At 33.9% G+C, this 18727-nt stretch overlaps 2 protein-coding genes and 1 pseudogene across 2 annotated transcripts; 1 reads left to right on the forward strand and 2 right to left on the reverse strand.

Moving 5' to 3' along the window:
* The first annotated feature begins 107 nt into the window (after window positions 1-107).
* LOC121115272 (GATOR2 complex protein WDR59) lies at window positions 108-4339 on the forward strand. Its single transcript, XM_040709480.2, has 8 exons — window positions 108-393; window positions 686-1072; window positions 1241-1938; window positions 2002-2322; window positions 2391-2531; window positions 2594-2901; window positions 2974-3540; window positions 3596-4339. The coding sequence occupies exons 1-8, from the start codon at window positions 195-197 to the stop codon at window positions 4104-4106; spliced, it is 3132 nt and encodes a 1043-aa protein (XP_040565414.1). The 5' UTR covers window positions 108-194; the 3' UTR covers window positions 4107-4339.
* LOC121115273 (aspartate dehydrogenase domain-containing protein) lies at window positions 4331-5731 on the reverse strand. The gene is made up of 3 exons (XM_040709481.2): window positions 5585-5731; window positions 4751-5348; window positions 4331-4670 (listed from the first exon to the last, which is right to left on the reverse strand). The coding sequence occupies exons 1-3, from the start codon at window positions 5625-5627 to the stop codon at window positions 4478-4480; spliced, it is 834 nt and encodes a 277-aa protein (XP_040565415.1). The 5' UTR covers window positions 5628-5731; the 3' UTR covers window positions 4331-4477.
* Window positions 5732-16173: 10442 nt separating this feature from the next.
* LOC121115388 (sperm-associated antigen 7 homolog) lies at window positions 16174-17757 on the reverse strand (annotated as a pseudogene).
* Between the last annotated feature and the right edge of the window lie 970 nt (window positions 17758-18727).

The following is an 18727-nucleotide window of genomic DNA, read 5'->3' on the forward strand; positions in this document are numbered from 1 at the left end:
TTAGCTCGAATCCAACACTACTACTACTACTCATAATAATAAATAAATAATAAAACACCTGCTTTGTTTTCTCTGACGTCACACTTCACCAACAACAAAAGTAAAATATTTATTTATTTTATTTTAGTTGAGGAGTAGTAACTAGTTGCAGACGTTGTTGGTAGATAAGAGTATAATAATTTAGAGTAGACAAGATGATGTCCTCGTACGAATATCGTGAATTATCGGGTTGCAACACCATGGGGCTAAATTGTACGGGCTCATTGGCTTTAATTGCGGGTCGACGTTCCTATGGTGTCATCAATCTCAATAAAAAAAGAAAATTAGACAAAAAGATTCGTCGAACAACCTGCAAATATGATGTGTCAGCCCTAGAATTTCATCCATTTAGAGGTTTATTTCTTGGTTCTTTCTTTAGAATATGTTTATTTTGCAGAAAAGTTAATGAATTCATTCATAAAGTCCATATTAGTTAATGTGATATAAAAATTATAATAAGAAATCAACTAATATTCTCATTACTTAAGAGAAACATAACTATGTCATAATAACTAATTAATAATTAAGCGTGTTTAGAACAAAGACTGTATTAGAAAAGTCTTTGTTAATGACTCCATCATTATCCAGTTGACAACAAATTAATTATTGAACGATATACATTTTCGTCTATATTTATTATTTTCAGAGGAGCTTAGTGCATTGTCATCAAACGACCGAATTGAATTGATCGATTGGTCAGGCTTAAGAGACATGAACCTGATAGCAAATGTTAAAGCCCATTGCCACGTACTCAACGATTTAGCCTGGCATCCTACACTAAGAGACAATTTGGCATCATCTGGAAGTGATAGTTTTATTCATTTGTGGGATATTCGAGAAATTCGAAAGCCGTCTCTTACTCTTTCATCCGTTTCATCTGCAGCACAAATCAAATGGGAAAAATTTCCGCACGGTGGCCAGCAGTTACTAGCTAGTGCACATGAAGGGGAAATTAAATTATGGGACATTCGACATGCCTCACAGCCTACTTTTTCATATACTAATGCTCATCTATCCAAAATTTATTCTTTAGGCAGGCTCAATTTGCATTCTTTACATTACTTTTAAAATTTATTATTAAATATTTACGCAAATGCTGCTGAAAGATGTACTTTTAAGTATCTATCAATTAATTATTTTGTTCATTAACTTTTTTACAAGTGTAAAGAATGCCAATTATATATTTTTTCGTGCCCATAAGACTTTTCACCTATTCGCTCTGGAATTATGGTGACATCATCTCAAGATTCTACTGTGAAAGTGTGGGATCTTTCAAATACGCGGTCACCCATCAATGTTATTAGACTTCCTCAAGTGCCTGCGTGGAAAGTTCGTTTCACCCCTTTCGGCGGTGATGGTCTCGTTACTCTCACCATGCACACCATCCAACGTTGTGAAAATAATTTGATGTTATGGAATATAAGTAATGCTTCAGTCCCTGACCCAGCCCCTGAACATGTTTTTAGTGGCCATATTGACATGATCATGGAGTTCGCTTGGAGAAAGTCAGACTATTTTTATGAGGATCGTATATACTTGTCTGATGATATGGAGGATAATGGGAATGAGTCGATGTCCCATCACCAATTAGTAACTTGGTCGAAGGATAACTCTTTAAGAATATGGACATTGGGTGATAAAATTCGTTCACTATGTGGATCATTAGAAGCTCCTCAAAAAGAAGAAATTGGCCGTGAAGCAACAGAAGATGTTGTTAGAAAAGAGGCTGCTTCTAGCTCCCGGCCTCTTAGACATTCAGAACCAATCATGTCATCTTCTTTATCTTCCAACTTAGATACTGTGATCGATTCAATTCAAGATGATACAGATGAAGATGAAAAATTCGAATCCATGAATACTTCATTACCCAACTTTAAAAATCAAACAAATTTGCAACAAGTAAGTGTATTGATGGAGAATAATTGATAATTTACAAAAGATTTTTTTAAATTACTTTTGTAGGAGTTCTCTTTGCTCAATTTTGGAGATCGACTTATTTTAGAAAAGCTGGACTTGAATGAAAGATATTGTATTATTACAGCTGAGACCTTAAATCATAACATTGCACTTCACATTAAATTCCCTGCGAATTATCCAGGTTCAAGTGCTCCCTTATTTTCTTTTATGAATCCAACCACACTTGACTCCGAAATAAGAACTCAACTACTGAGAAAGTTGAAATTAACTGCCCATCAGCAAGCGGCAAAGGCTCGTTTTTGTCTCGAAATGTGTTTAAGGCAGTTTGAAACTGCCATTGAGAATATTTACCAAATTGAAACTGAGGTGATACTGAAATAATATTTATGTAACAAGAAACTATAAGGGATAATCTTTCTTCTTTCATGATGAAGAGTTTAAAGAATCAAATTCCCTCACCAACGGATATGATTGGAGTATATCAAGATACAAACATACCTTTTCCGCGTACTTCTGGAGCAAGATTTTGTGGTATGGGTCAGCTTGTTTGTTTCGGATTTTCACCTACTATAATGGTATTAAATCAAATTGTGATGGATGAACAATTATCATTTTTTTTTATTTTTTCATTTACAAGATACCCATTGAGAACAAGCCCAAAACACAAACCAAAACCCCTCGTGCCATGTCGGCCACCAATCCACCTCCTGGATATTATGGACAACCCTCAACCATGAAAACGAGACGTGGAGTTCGATTCTCGCGATCTGTCTCTCTTATGGGCGTTCCGGGTGTTATTCAAAATTCAGGAATGACAACACGGCATTTTCAAGGGACAAAGTCTTCAATATCCACTTCATCTGAGAGTGTTCCTGAAAGTGGTTATCAAATTACGATATATGATGTTTTATCGATATCTTCTGTCAGTAAATATCTGGGAGAGAGGTGGGGTATTTAAAGAATAATATTTGTACTGGTGTTATTGGGCCTTACTACTACATGATGTAATTAATTTAGGTGTTTAATTGCTGATGAAGAAACAACAGTAACGGAGGCCTGTTCAACAAACGCAAATCTAGCAGCATCCATTGGTCGTCATGATATTGCTAAAACATGGGCAATTGTATCAATATGTGCGCAAGTTCAAGATAAACTGAAAAGTTTTCGCAAGCAAAAAGAGTTGTGCCGCCTCAAACATAAAGTACAAATCAATTCGATTTGTTCTTGCCCTACTCAAAAGAATACTCAAGACGACGAGGAAATGAAAAAATTCTTTGACATTGACCTTCCCTGGGCGCAACATCCTTTTGGAAGAAAACTATTGGATTCTCTTATCTCGCATTATATACGACAGCAGGATTTGCAAACAGCTGGGCTTCTCCTATGCAATTTTTATGAGGAAAACGACAAACTTTTAACTGAGAATTCTAACTCGAACGAGGATGAGGAACAACAGCCAGCAGTATTAAATATGTGGGATGTTAGAAGAAGAAAGAATAACAGCAAATCTGAATGCTCCGTGGACACTGGTCGAGATATTGCACTAGATATTTTATCATCCTCATCAAACATCAAACATTCTAGGTACGTAACTATTTAATGAGTAGTATTGTAATTATAATACATAATGCATTTTTAGATCAAACTCAGATACGCAGTCTTTGGATGATTACGCAAAGAGTTTTGCTGATAGTCTTAAATCTTCTTTAAACGAGGATCACAGAAAAGAAAAAGTTTTAGATAAAAAGAAGGATCTCATGCTTTTGGATCCCTCAAAAAACAAGTTGTACGATGATGTGAAGGGAGCCTATGCTGAGCTTCTATTACGTATGGGTCTTAATTCAAAAGCTACTCAAGTTCGCAAACGACGAAGTTCCATGGCCATTCAAGATACTTCCAGCTATATTGTTTTTACAACTCGACAATGTCCATCGTGTTTACGAACTATTCGGGGAGGAAGTTGCTGTAGGTACTGCAATGATGGTGGATCCGTGTCTTCTTGTTCTCTTTGTCAGTTACCTTGTAGAGGGGTCACAAGCGTATGCATTTATTGTAATCATGGGGGTCATCTTGGGCATATAGTTGAGTGGTTTAGAACTCATGATCAGTGTCCTACAGGATGTGGATGCAGATGTGTGGCCAGAGAGTAGTGATCTCATCTATCAATTAAGCTTGAGTAAATCATTTGTCATAATTGTCAAAAGTTATTTTTTCACTATACATTTTACGATTTTATAACTTTTTGTAGGGGTTATTTATATTTATATAATAACTATAATTAGTTATTTATGAGTTGTTACTTTTAAAATACATACATATATATTGTTCACTGTTCAGGTTTATTTTTATTAAATTAAATAAAAGATTATCGCTATATTATTAACTCGAGTTGTATTTTTTTTTATCGTTCATCTCACATTAAAATCATTCTTCATATTATTATACAAATTTTGAAGGTATGCATAAAGGTTACTTTCACACCAATTTATCAACCTTATCTGATTAAATAATATGTATACCCTTAACATAAGTGAAATCCTGGACCGCAGCCACCTACTCTATTAAGAGATGACTGAAATGACGCATATGTTGCAGAGCCAGTAACTGCACCTGGTTTGGCAGGATTTCTCCTAATGGTCTCAACTGAAAAATGATTTCCATCTTCCTGCAAGGGACCAATTACATCCACTCTAACTTCGTGCCAATCTAAGAGCCTATGCATTAAGAATAAAATGAGGTAATATTGTATTTATGACTTTTTTAAATAAATATTGGCAATAATGATGACACATACCCAGGATCAGCTATCAGCCTTCCTCGGACTTTATCAAATCCCAAGTTATGAGCGGCAACGGCTGCTGCCGCCATTGTGTTCACATTATTTGGTGCTAAAGGGCATAATTTTCTCACGGGGCCATCATATAATACCACTGCTACATCCGAAACTTTATCATTCAAATCTTTCAAGTGTCCATTCAGCTTGAAACTACTCGGATGTTTTGTCATGGTGACCGTCAATCCCTTAAGTGTATTGCTATCAGCCATTTTTCGAATATCTTCACCACCCCAAAAAGCTCCACTAGGGATATAAAGACCATGCATCTTACAAGCAGCTAAAAGCTTTGCTTTTAGAATGGGATCCGCCAATGCTGTGGGAGATCCCAGCATTGTATCCGCATTTTTAAGAAATAATTCACCATATTTATGGGTTATATTTGGATGAGCAACTTCTACAATGATATCAGGTTGTCTCAATACAATATCTTCCAAGTGATGAAGTATGAGGTCTTTAGGTACTTTTAACGAAGAGTCAAAAACAGAGGCGGTTCGGTTCCACACAAATGCCACTCTAAGGTTTGGGGACTCATTGATGAATTCGTATAAATGTTTACCTGCAAATAATAGTATCTACTTAAAATAATAACCTAAGGCTTTGAAAGTCATGTGAACGTACTCAGAGTAGTACCATTATGTTGAAATAAACACAGAAAAACTTTCAATTTAAATTTATGGAATAGAACAAATTTTTATGATTTTGTAGGCCCTATACGTAAACAGGGAAAAATCATGAGAGATTTGTTGCAATCGTTTTGTCAAATAAATATATCAATTGAACTCTAAAACATACCTAAATTTCCAAAACCAACAATTCCAACACTTTTTTTATCCATATCTTAATTTTATTTCACAGCTTCTTCGATATAAAAATGAATTATAAGTTAAGAAACCGGTTACTTATTATTTTGTATGCTTGTGTTTCTTATGATAATATTGTCTGCATGAATTATTTTTCCTTAGACGCCTTTGTATGTACAAAGTATATTTGATTATATCGAATATATTCTGATATTATTTTAGGGTTATGTATTGTTCAGGACTCAGGGATAGCCTTTCTCTAAAAGCTTATGTAAAATTCTTACACATCATAAACATAAGTAATTGGTGTAGCAAAAATATATCCATTATTTTTAATGGATTTTTTTAAATCTATTTCAAGGGTCGTCTGCCCAATTATATTTTTAGGGGGGGTTTGGTTTTTAAATTTTTGATTTTTTTTTTCAAAAATCCACAGCTATTCGCAAAAAATTAGATCTTTTGGAAAAAAATTTCAAAAATCCACAGCTATTCACAAAAAATTAATTCATTTGAAAAAAAAACTCAAAAATCCACAATTGTTGACAAAAAAATAAATTTCAAATATGCAATTTTTTTATCAAAATTTCCAAAATCCATAGCTCTTCAGAGAAAATTAAATTTTTTCGAAAAAAAATTGAAAAGTTCAATTAAATTACAAATATTAAATTTTCTAATAGAAAGTAAAAATTCCTTAATTGCGTGGGGGGGGGCTCCACCCCCTCCAGCTCACCCCCTGCGAACCCCCCTGATTTATCTTTGGTAATTAAAAGAGTGCTTAAATGACGGTCGGACTTTACGATTTCCGTTATTTTATCTACATCTTTGACAATCACCTTTCAGAGCGTGGTGCAGAGCGGAATCGACGAAACTAAAATTTCACGTGATTGGCTGCTGTCAGGACTAATGATGAAAATCGTGTGTATTTTGTTGATGTTAAAAAAATCCGTAAATCAACATGGAAACATGGTGCTATAGATTTTAAAGATTAAATTTATGAACAAACCAAAAATTAAAAATCTTTGGTGATTAAAAACGAGAAGTTATTTTCTAAAAGTGGTCATCTGATCAAATCCTCGGACGAAGCAAAAATTTTAATGACAAAACAAAAACTATAGAAGGAAATAGACGTAGCTCATGGGAGAAATTATTCTAGTTAACTCAATGTGTGTAAGTTCGCGCCCCGGTTATTCCTAGAGAAAGAAATATACTGTTTATATATAGCATATGGACTTCACACAAGATTCCTGGGTTAGTTGGAGTAATTGTATTATTATAATGTTTGCTTATACTTAATCAGTGCAACTCCATCTAACCAATTAAAGGAACAAAATTAAAATTATAATAGATATTTTTAAAAACAGGGAGAAGGATTCTTAATTGGTCATTTCAACAAATCCTAAGGCCGGGCAAAATTTGAAATTTTTAACATTAAAAACAGAAAATGTAATTTTTTTAAACCAAGCAATAAAAAACTAAGCTTCATTCTTTGTTTCTATTCCCATATGTTCAGCCCTGCTACGCGAGCGTCCTCTATTAGTCATAAATATAATAAGACAGAGGTACAAATATCCTATATTCAAACCAACTTTTTTATTTAAAAAATGAATCTGATAAGAATTGAAGCAACTTTTGTTTCTTTCAATATTTGATATGAAGCATTTTATGTTCTCGAAATTTGCGAAACAGTTTAATTAATCGATATAATTTAAAAAATCTAATTATTATTTTTGTATTATTATTTATACTTATATTTATTTGTTATTTAAAAATTATTATTATTTGGGGGGCTAAAGTGCACCCCTGCGGACGCCCCTGATAATACGTAGAGTCAGCTGCTTGAAATATTACAAGAGTCAACTTATGAAAATTAATAAAAACAGCATAACTGAATTACACCATTTATTTGTTTATTTAAAAAAAAAGCCATGCTGAGCAATAATGAGAGGAAGATAATCGACAGCTGACAAGAAATACAGACTTAATTTTGGAAATATATTTGTAACAGAAGAAAAATAACTTCGATAAATATAATTTTCAACTAGGAGCAAAAGCAAAATTAATGTTTTTTTTCCTTTCAAACCGCACGTGTGACAAATTTCTAACTTGATATTGGAAAACTCATATTTTATCAACCCTAATTCACCATACAAGATGCTCAAAAATCTTTTAAAATGATCAATCTTTAATTTATGTTCTTTGAGACATCGTTTTTTCATTGTAACTCGTAACCTCCCTCCTCCCTCCAAAAAGAATTAGTAAAATGCCCAAAATCATTTGCTAGTTATTAGCCATTTCTTCCTTATTACATCGAATTATAATGTAATAACCGTTGTGAACTGATCACAACACCTAAAAAGAACTAATTCTAATGCAACCAATCAACGTTCAGAACACTGATTAGGGGAAAAGAAGCCAAAAAATGAGCAAGTGACGAGGAAATGTACTGTAATATATTTTTTTTTGTGTTGACAAGGCGCTATCTCACTATTTATAGGTCGTCGTGGTGTTAAATTCTCCCTATAAAGTAAGGATTTTCGTCTATCTTTGGTGTAAATTGTTTTAAAAATTCACAATAAAATTCATTTCCTTCCTTTCCCCTACCAGTGTTATGAACGTTGATTGGTTAAATTCAAATTAGATTAGCTCTTGTTGTTAATCTGTGAACACTGAGACATCCTCAACAATTATCAAATAATACTGGCTGGTACATTAAAATCTGAACACTTACTAATTCCATTAATAATAAAGGTTGAGTGATTGAAATTAATTCATATTTCGACGTATTAGAGCATAAATAATTAGTTAGAAAACAAAACAAATCTGAGCTCTCTAGCTTACGTACAAGTCGAGAAAATGAAACTTGCACGTGATTGACGAATTTCCATTCGTGCACCCTAAGCAGTTGGGCGTCTACAATACCACCGTCTACGTCGTCAGCAAGTCTAAAACGTTGGAGAGGAAGGAGGGCTCCGTCAAAAAGGCCAAACTGGTCCCTGAAGAGTGAAAGAAAACAGCTTGGGCCAATCCCCTCAAGTCTATGAGGGGCCATGCAAGAGATCTTGGGGTTTCACAACAAACTGTTCGGAGATCTATAAAAATAGTGGGTGGAAGGAGCCTTCTGAGGGTGGAGACATCAATTTTGACACCAGCATTGACAGAAATCCATCTCTTCAGTTACAAGACTCTTTTAAATAAGTCTTTTGAACTCTTTTTTGACACTTCTGGCCCCCTACAACCCTGATTCAAACCCCCTCGACTAAATTTATTTTGGTGCAAATCGAGATGAAGGGCAGCAGTGTCCGTAATCCAAAAAACAAGTTCCTCAAAGCCACTGTCAGACAGCACTGATGTAGCCCATAACAGAGGACTACATCTCCAGTGCGTGACAGGCCTTCCGCCGCCGCCTGGAAGCCATAGTGGCCACTAAGGGAGGGAACATTAATGATGAAGAGAACTCAGACACAAATCTATTTATAGTATTAATTTTGTTGAAACCATATTGTTAATTAATAAATTATAACAAAGTATTCAGATTTTAATGGATCACTCGGTAATTATTTAGTTGAGAAGCTAGCAATTCATTTTGACCCTTTTTTATGTTTCTTTTCGAATGAGGAAAGGGTGCCAGATGCAATAAAGGTAACGACATGATGTAGGTATTTACACACATATTACATATTCAAATGCATAGAAGAGACTGTTTAATTATATCCGTAAAAATTAAAGTAGAAAAAGTGTTTATACCCGGTTGTTTTTACTTGTGGAATCTTATTTTTTTTACGTGTGAAAAATAATCAAACTTTCATCAGACTTTAATTAAGAAGAAACAGAGATGACATATCATGATAAACTTTCCTTCAAAAAAAAAAAGAGAGAGAAAGAGAAATAAACAAGAGTTTCCTCTTTCTTCTCTTTTTGAAGGACCTGCTAAAATAGGACAATCTAGTTGCCTCGTAACAAATAAAATACACAGTGTAATTTGTTGTCTGCTTTTTTTGCTCATTTCCTGCAAATTACAAACTGATACTGGGCCTTTACTCCTTTTGCTTTTCGGACATATCCTTTACTTAATTGTATCACGCAACCTTTCATTTTCCAATTGCGTGGAAATTTGTTTTTATTTTATTTTAGGAAACGAACTACATATCCTACATGACCTCCATCAAAAACTACATCATAACCTTCCCATAAACTTTGAGCTCCCTTGAGGGCCTCCTGGTTGACGTTGAAAGGTTAGCTTCAATCAGAACTAGGGCCCCTCGATCTTAACTGATGTTTTTGTTGTTCTTGGCCTCCCTGATCTCTTTCTATCTCTGAAACTCATTTATTCCTTCCTCAAAATGTCCTTAATCTTGTAAACGGCCTTGACGTTCACGCTGAACCTCTAAGCAATGTACTTGGGCTTATTACCTGTCTCGACCCGCTCTGCGATTTTTGTGCAACGAGACTCAATTTTTAATCGTTTCAGCGAACGGCTTGAGACAAAATTTCAGTGCGGAAATATTTTCAATAAATTTACGTAGCTTTTGTTAAAATTGCATTATGTGTACACGTATGATAGATGTGGTAACCCAGCTTTAGTAAAGTAACACCGTGATCGAAAAGTCTTTGACTACTTTGATTTTGCCTCAAATAACCATGACCAATAATATTAGAATGAGGTTGTAGACGAAAATCTCATAAATTTACTTTTTTAGTTATACATTATGAAGATTATTATCTTCGAATTTGTTTCCACTAGCTTCAATGACAGTCTGGTGATGTTGCAGTGATGGACTATTCTGTCTTTAGAATCAATATGCCAGCCTCTTGAAAAGTCCACAGGTTTCTGATCATGGGACTTGGGAGGCCAAAAGTCTTTGGGCCAGAAATTTATGTTTTCTTGACTCCAATTTTATTAGTCTACCGCTTTTAGTCCGATTCCGAATTCTTTCCTTCCATTTTTGTAAATAACAAGCAAACGATTACCCGGGTTCGATTAGGCAAAGGAGGGAGCGGGAAATCACATTGACAATGGTCAACATTATTCCTTCTTCATCATTAAACCCCTTCGGCGCCGGCGAGCATTATAATATATGTATTAATATAAATTTAAAAAAAATGGTGTTATATAAGACAAAATAAAAAAAAATTGTCTAGTTGAGATGTCCATTTTTCACTTTTGTCAAGAAGTTGCAAAATTTAAATTCGCAAAGAAAACTGAAGAAAACATTTTGCACTAATTTTGCAAAAGAACAGTATTAAATAGCATTTATTGGAATTGTAAAGAGGAACACAAACCTACCAATATTGTTTTCGTAAAAAACGTAATGGAGAATAATGTCACCAAAAAATTAACCTTAGATAATTATCTATAATAACTACTAACAAAAATTATGAAATAAAATGTTCAAGAAATTGAAAAAACATTATAGCAAAGTTGAAAATAAAAAAATTCAAGTCAAAAATGGATCGTTTTGTGGCATGTTTGATAAAAAAAAGAAAGAGTAAAAATTGAACGATTATTCAGAAAATGGCAGATATTTCAGATAAACATCAATTTTTATGTGTCAAATTTATATATAAACGTATTTCCAGACAAATTTTTACAAACTTTATTTGATTTACGAATCCAATATATTATTGAAATTACATATTTTGCACCTGAAAAAAAAAAAAAAAAAAACGAAAGTCCAATTATCATCGATTTCTTATTTTGCTCATAACTTTTTTGCTTTTCAATCAATTTAGACAACGTAGTTATTTGTATAGTTGTTTTTTGAGACGCCAGTCACTTTTTGATTATAAAAAAATCCGTATCTAATCTCCCTTTTAGTCTAACCAAGTTCAAATGAGGCACCTATGCAAAATGTTAGGCTCCTAGGTTCAACGGTATGGGCACGCAGAAAGGAAACATACACAGGCATACAGATACTCTTTTTTTTTTTGGTGTAAATTAACAAATAAACAAAGTTAATAGAAATACAAGATTAGACCATCATGTAATCGGGCTTGCTAGAATTTTCAATTTGATGTATCGTACAGACTCTGGGCAGGACACACAGATTTTGACAAAACACGCAACCACTCATCTACTATGACGTCAATATTAAAAGCGTAGTGGAAGACGTCAAACATCAGTCGTACACGCGTTATGGTATAACCTTTTATTTCTATTAACCTTGCATATAACAATGTTACAGCACATTTTCGTTAGCATTGTAATCCAGCTTCAGCTGAAATAAATGGAAAAATTTGATCGGAACTTTATAAAACCTCTTAAATTGTTGTTATATAGGTGGTCAAATACTTTTTAGACCCGATTTATTCATTTGGATCTTTAACTTCACTGAAATGTGACGAATCAAAATAATCATAATTAATATTTCTTCAAAATATTATTGCAGGATTTTCTTTTTTGATTGATTAATTAAGCAATTAATACAGTTTAATAGCAATACACATTAAACACGTAATAACATGTACATGATAATTACAAATTATGTTTCATGTGAATAAAAATTTAGGATTGCTATGTAATATATGGATCCTTTTAAAGATACGACATATTCATCCCATCTCTCAACCGTCCCTCCTCTAAAAAAAGAAAGGAAATAACCCTGAAATTAAATGAAAGTTGGGCAATTACGCCCTATAATCACCCACTGTTGAGCCATTCTTCATTAATTAGTTAGTAGGAAATTGTTCACAACATAGCAATTACTGAACAATCATAAAACATTTCGAGTTCAACCAAACAACATTTATCTCACAGCCTCTTCTCCGAAAAGAAACAGAAGAAAGATCCTAATCAGTTCATAGTAGCCAATTCTTCCCAACAAAAGACTTATTATTCCATAATTTTGGTAATGGCCATTTCCAATTCAACCAAACGACCATTGACAACAATATCTATCGTAAATTTTTATTATATTGAGGTAACACCATGTTTAATTTTCTAACTAGTAGAGATGAGATTTGTGTAAAAGTGCAAGTAGAAGCGGGAGGGAGACAAATGGTATCACTGTTTTAAGACCATTGTTGATATCAACTGTCTGCTATACGGTTTTGGTGGGAGAATATGAATTATTGCTAAAACAGGAGAACCTTCTACATTTAGAATACCAATAGTGCAAAGTAAAATATCATAATTATAGTTAGAGACATTTATATATATTTTATTATGTATTTGAAAAACAATTTACACCAAAGATAGGCAATAATTCTTCTTTTAGATGGATACGTTAACAACCCCACTACTAATTTAATAATTAGAAGAAAAGAAGAGTACCCATCAACAGTTTTTCCTTTTCTAGTTTTCTAATTGCTAAACTTTTCTTTCCACATATCCCTTGTTTACTAATAAGAGGCAAACAGCTGATAAGCATATACACTGGAGTTGTTGATATTTGTTGGATTACTTGTCTTTTAGTAGTACCTAAGCACATAGGCCCCAGAATAGGACACCAAAGCTATAAAACATGTGTACCACATGACCAATATTTGTCCAAATTTAGTTGTCTATGCAACACCTTTTTGCCCCCTGGGGGCCTTGACAGCCCCATAAATGTTAATGTAACTACGTAACCTCCATTAGTTCACCCTTTTAATTGAATTAACCAGGCAAATTCTTCAAAGGTAAGAAAAAACTGCATTCGTCACGGTGAAAGTTGTTATAATAAGGCCATTCCAGGTATCTCAAAAGTGACGTCTTGCAGGGAAGTGGGTGGGGGTACTTCATTTTTCACGTAGCCAAAGAAATCTCCTCAAGATAACAGGTGCGTTTTGTTTCATCGTTTGATAACTTTGTAGGGGACTAAGGAACCATTATTCAAATCTTCCTCACTTTTTAAAGAACAATAATGATGAAAAGTTGCGTGATTGTATTGTCCTCAATATACTACGTCATTTTATTTAGCTTGCTCCTTTCTCTACTTTTGATTTGGTTTCGACAGCCTTGTCTGAACGCTAATGAGTTAAAATCGAATTATTTGTCGGGAAATCACAATAAAATACTCCCTACATCTCTCAGCCTTTCATAATTACATTGAATGAAAAAAATAAATGAACCAAAATTAATTGGTAGCTACAAACTACACAGTTAAAATTTTGTGGTCACGTAGCGTCATACAAGTAGGGAACAGAGCAATGTACTTACAGGTGTATTTACACATTGACTCAAATTTTTACTAATCTTCGACATTAAATTGTTAATATATACCGAGCGCGTAGTTGAAATCTGCACACTTACACAAGAGATAAATAAGAAAAGCACATGAGAGGAATTAATCATTCCTCAAATCAGCTAGCTAATTGTGTGTATTGACATCCCCTTCCAAAAAAAAAAAAAAAAAATCATCACACAACCAATCAAAAAATGGCCTCTCAAAGAGACAATTTAATCAAGATTGCTACTCAACTTCCCATAAAACCCACCAATAGAGTTCCAAAACTTGACTTAGGCGAGCAGGCAGACTAATTAGAACGTCAAAAGGCCATTAATGACAGTATTGGCATCGAGATGAGATTCAACATGATGTTACACCAACAAACACAGAAAAGGTTACACAGTCCCTTTTGGAGACCAGCATTCAAATGGGAGAAAACAATGTGGCCACCATACTTGCAAGATGACAACCCGCTGGACTATTCCTTCTGACTGCAAGTCAAGGCCAGGGCCTCCTGGACAAGGAACCCAAATCTTGTAGCTCTTGAGACTTCTGTTGAAGAGAATCGGAAATCAACCAATTACAATATTACCACCTTTCAGAGCTTCCAGTGGAACATCAAGGCTATTATCAAAGTCGGTGGATGCTACATTGTAGATTAGAAACCCCAATGCATGTGCCAATATCTGTACAAAGTTTAGTGTCTGAAGTTAAACTTGTTAAAATTCAGAGTTCAAAATGCTTAGTTTTTAATTACACACCGGTAGATAGTAGTTTTTGCTAAGTGAATGAACAATAGATATCAATAAACCAACTTTCAAAGGCCTGGAATACTTAAGCTAACTATATAGCATTAACTTGTTTATAGGGTAATTACATCCGTTCTCTTCAACTCCTAGACGAGTCTTCATTTAATAGCAGTAGTGATATTCACCATTTAATATAATTTACTTCTAGTTCAAATAAATCAATGTTTAGAATAAAAGGAAAGTGGTGATAAAAATACATTAGAGTTGTGAATGCTTTGTGGATATCAACTCCTCTGATCCCTATAAGGTTTCATTAACAATTGTATACATCTTTCTAGAGGGGAAAATGATTCGATCCTTGAAGAAATGGATTGATGTATTGAGCATAGAAGCATAAATGAAAGTGTATGTAAAGCCTTTTTCTTAAAAACATAAATTTAATGCAATAACACGTTTCAAAAGTCACGAAAACAAGTCACTATAAAAAGAGGATTCACAAAATACCATCAAATTTTGATCGTTTACGTACAAAGCAAGGGATAGATTTAAAAAAATATCAAATCAACTGCTCTCTTTTTCAAAGACATGTCCGGATAATTATTTATACATTTATGAAATGTCTGGTTTTATTAGTTCTATCAAGATCAAAAAATCTATTTTCTATGAAAAAATCAAACATGAATCAATTAATAAAATGGAAGTAGTAACTCAAAGAAATTAAATAATGTCCAAGTGAAGCCATTGTTTTTTTGTCGTCTATGGTCTAAATTATTAATAATTGTTCTTAACGTCTATTTATTAACTCTATTACACTTCGCTTCATTAATACAGTACTCAATGAGAATATGAACTTATATCTAGGATGTCTCCAAAAAGTATCATAATGCCGTTTATAATCATTACTCAATAATTAAATTAATGCGTTATATTTATTTATTTCAAAATTTTGATGCTCTTGCCTTCAAATCTACACTTATCAAACAAAATGTTCTTTATACATCAAAATAGGACCACCTTAGTGTATAAAGTTTTTTGTTTATAGCCAATAGGGTATGATCAAACAAGAAAAAAACATATATAAACGCTAGATGGCGCAATGAACTAAGCTGTATTAATAAACAGAATATCAATCGTTAAAAACAACTTGTTTTCTGTGGGTCCTTGAACGGGTTTTCCGGATCTTAAAAAGCATATAGTATTGCTTAATAACAAGATTTTGGGTCTTGGATCCGGATCTGAAGTACTCTGATACGGTATAGACAACCTTAATCCAGATTCTATTTTATTAAGCTCTGAACTCCGGGTAAAATCCTCATAAAATTCAAAACAAATATTCGTGAAATTTTGGTTTCGGATATGGATCCAAAAGTTGGGGTATCCAAAATTTACTCGAACAATTTTGTCTAAAGATCCGAACCTACCCGGATTTGAGAAAATGTGGATCGGTCCTACCATTAGCTCATGCTCCATTTAGGTGAAGAGGAACGAATCTGATCATCCCTAATTTTAAATATTATATTGCAAGTATAAATCATATTACTACCTGGGAATCAATTTTTAAATCCCGGGATCCAGGTAAATTCCGGGATGAGATAATAAGTAATAAATATTGTGAAATTTAAGGTATTTATTTCATGATTACTTTATTTTATATAAATAAGATCAAAATTTACTCATATAATTAATTATAAGTCTATTTTTGCAATATACCTAGCTTCAAGACTCGTCGTATTTGTCCCCGTTTTTTTAGCTCGGATTTCCGCTTATACTTCTTGCATAGCTCTTCTATCTTATTTACTTTAAGCTGTCACTATACCAATAGGACATTTTTGCAATCACAGCAACTGGAGACTTTGAACTGATCCAAATAGGATACTTTAGGCTCTTAAGACAGTTTAGATTTTGTATCTTCACTTCCTTCCTGGACTTCTTGTGCCTTAAAAAGCACATTTTAACGCTCAGTTTATTGTCGATCATACTTTTTTCCACCTCTGTGACAAGGTAGTTCCTCTTCAGAAGTTGCAAATTCCTGCTTTAAGACTACAATGTGTCGATTATTTCTTCTTCATCCAAAGAATAGACTACAAGTCCAGCAACTTCACAAACTTCTTTAAGAATTCTACAATGATATTGATTCATTGTAGGATATGTTTTTGACTTCTGGGAAAGATATTTCTTTATGAACTTATCTACATTTTTCCCATTTTAGAGCGTAAATCCTCCATTTCGACTCCGCGGATATCTTAGAGCTTTTATTGATACACTTCTGAGATAGCCGTTTGTGAAAGTCTATTCATAAGACCAAAAATTGAGCCCAATAAGTCTACGATAATTGATGTAGTCCTGTTCTCAAAAGAAAAAATGATGGATCGAACATTAATTCAGGTTCCTTACATAGAAGGTCAAGTTATACAAATTAAACATTCATTTGTACTTTTATTATAGGTGATTGATTGGGCACATTTTATATTATGCACAATATTTGCACTGTGGCATAAATCGTCTGTATCTCAGGTGAATCTTCAATAACCTGCATTCAACTTTTTATTGAATGAATTAGATGAAGGAATGTTTTATTTTCTAATAACTAAATCCGATATTCTCCACCGAAATACTTTTTTGAAAAACCCCAAATATATCTCTGGAAAACAGGATCCTGATATCTCCTGATAGAAACAGTAATTTCAAATGAAACTCAATTGTATGATGGAACGACATAGCTCAATGGACAACGCGCTAGGGATAATTTATTCTCTTGAACTCAATATGCGTAGGTTGGCGCCTTGTCGTTTCCATTATTTATGTATATGGACTTCAAAGAAGATTCCTAGGTCAAATGGAGAAAATGTAATAATATAATACATAATGTTTACTTATACTTTATCAGTGCAACTCCATCGGAAAACTAAAAAAAAAATCATCATTAATTTACTACACCAGAGATTTGAAAAAGTCCGGATCAATAATCTGAAATGCAAATTGGACCAAAACTATCGGAGTTATCGGGGACTCGCAATTAAAAAGGTCCTGAACAAAACAATAGAGTGATAGGGGTTGGTGGGATGGGGGATCTCGATTTGAGATCTTGGAGAGTACCTCCCATTATTATAAAAATCCTCATAGGTAGGTGCAGGTCTGTCCCGTGGCGTAAGCAGTATAGATAAATTCTTTGAGAATTCTCTGCCACTCATCCAGATACACTGGTAGCTGCTGAAAGAAGCCTACCTGAGATCTACTATGATGCAATAACGCCTCAGTGGACTTGCCATTATAAGCATAAACCATTTGGTCTCAAATCAGTTGTCATATGATAATGTTTGGATGCCTTTGCTGAAAAAAATACGAGGAGAGTAACGCTGTTGCAGATTATGTGACGTTGAGGAATTGATGGTGTAGTTTTTTAGTCATTAAAGTTAAAAAAGTACCAAGAAACACCACTAGAATTCTTTGTAAAATATCTTTTTTTGTTACCATTTTGATTCACAACTTTGTAATTTTTGTTAAATTAAATTCAAAAGGCTATTTAATGCTAAGTGTTTTAAATATACATTTGCCATATTTAATTGATTAGTTCTAAGTAATTTGCTTGCCCAGTTGCTTTATTTGAATCAAATAAATTCAAAGTTGTTTAGTTTCTTGTGAGCAAATACTAGGTACGCAAGCTATCTAAGCTGCCATTTTCGAGCGCTCTCTTGATCAAATGTGGCCACTTAGGCAACTGAATCCTCCTTGGGATCCGTGCAAAGAGCGACAACATAACAATTCTTTGATCCACTAAAGAACTTGCCTCCCTACCACACCTAAAAGAAAGTATCAAGTAGCTCCAAGGCAATTTTGACGACTTCATCTCGATTGAATTTTGGCCTCCAAATTCAATGGATCTAAATCGAATGGATTTTTTTTTGTGTGGAGTGCGATGCACCGACAAACCAACCCTACCCCCTGCAACAGAACTAAGAAGTCAGGCCAAGCCGGAATGTCAGTATTTGCCAAGGGACCAAGTGGCGAAGGTCTTCTTACGCTTTCGTCCTCGTATAGAGACTTTAATTGAGGCTGGAGGTGAATTTATTGAATACTATCAGACATAATCCAACTGTTTGGTGGCACAGATCTCACCTGTGTACAGTAATCTAATGCGATGCAATGTGGGGGTGTCATCCAAAATCTTGTCCAGGGCGCCAAATTGGTTTGGTCCGGCTCAAAGTAAAGGGAAAAATAGCAAAAATAATACGTATAGTG

This window comes from Lepeophtheirus salmonis, chromosome 3, assembly GCF_016086655.4.
Source record: "Lepeophtheirus salmonis chromosome 3, UVic_Lsal_1.4, whole genome shotgun sequence".
NCBI classification, from domain to species: Eukaryota; Metazoa; Arthropoda; class Copepoda; order Siphonostomatoida; family Caligidae; genus Lepeophtheirus; species Lepeophtheirus salmonis.

Excerpts from the sequence above, each read along its gene's own strand:
- LOC121115272 (XM_040709480.2), top strand. The coding sequence starts at position 195 with ATGATGTCCTCGTACGAATATCGTGAATTATCGGGTTGCAACACCATG. Across the intron at positions 1,073-1,240 it reads ATCCAAAATTTATTCTTTAG|ACTTTTCACCTATTCGCTCT; the intron begins GCAGGCTCAATT and ends CGTGCCCATAAG. Across the intron at positions 2,323-2,390 it reads TTTACCAAATTGAAACTGAG|AGTTTAAAGAATCAAATTCC; the intron begins GTGATACTGAAA and ends TTCATGATGAAG.
- LOC121115273 (XM_040709481.2), bottom strand. The coding sequence starts at position 5,627 with ATGGATAAAAAAAGTGTTGGAATTGTTGGTTTTGGAAATTTAG. Across the intron at positions 5,349-5,584 it reads TGTTGGTTTTGGAAATTTAG|GTAAACATTTATACGAATTC; the intron begins GTATGTTTTAGA and ends TATTATTTGCAG. Across the intron at positions 4,671-4,750 it reads AGGCTGATAGCTGATCCTGG|GCTCTTAGATTGGCACGAAG; the intron begins GTATGTGTCATC and ends CTTAATGCATAG.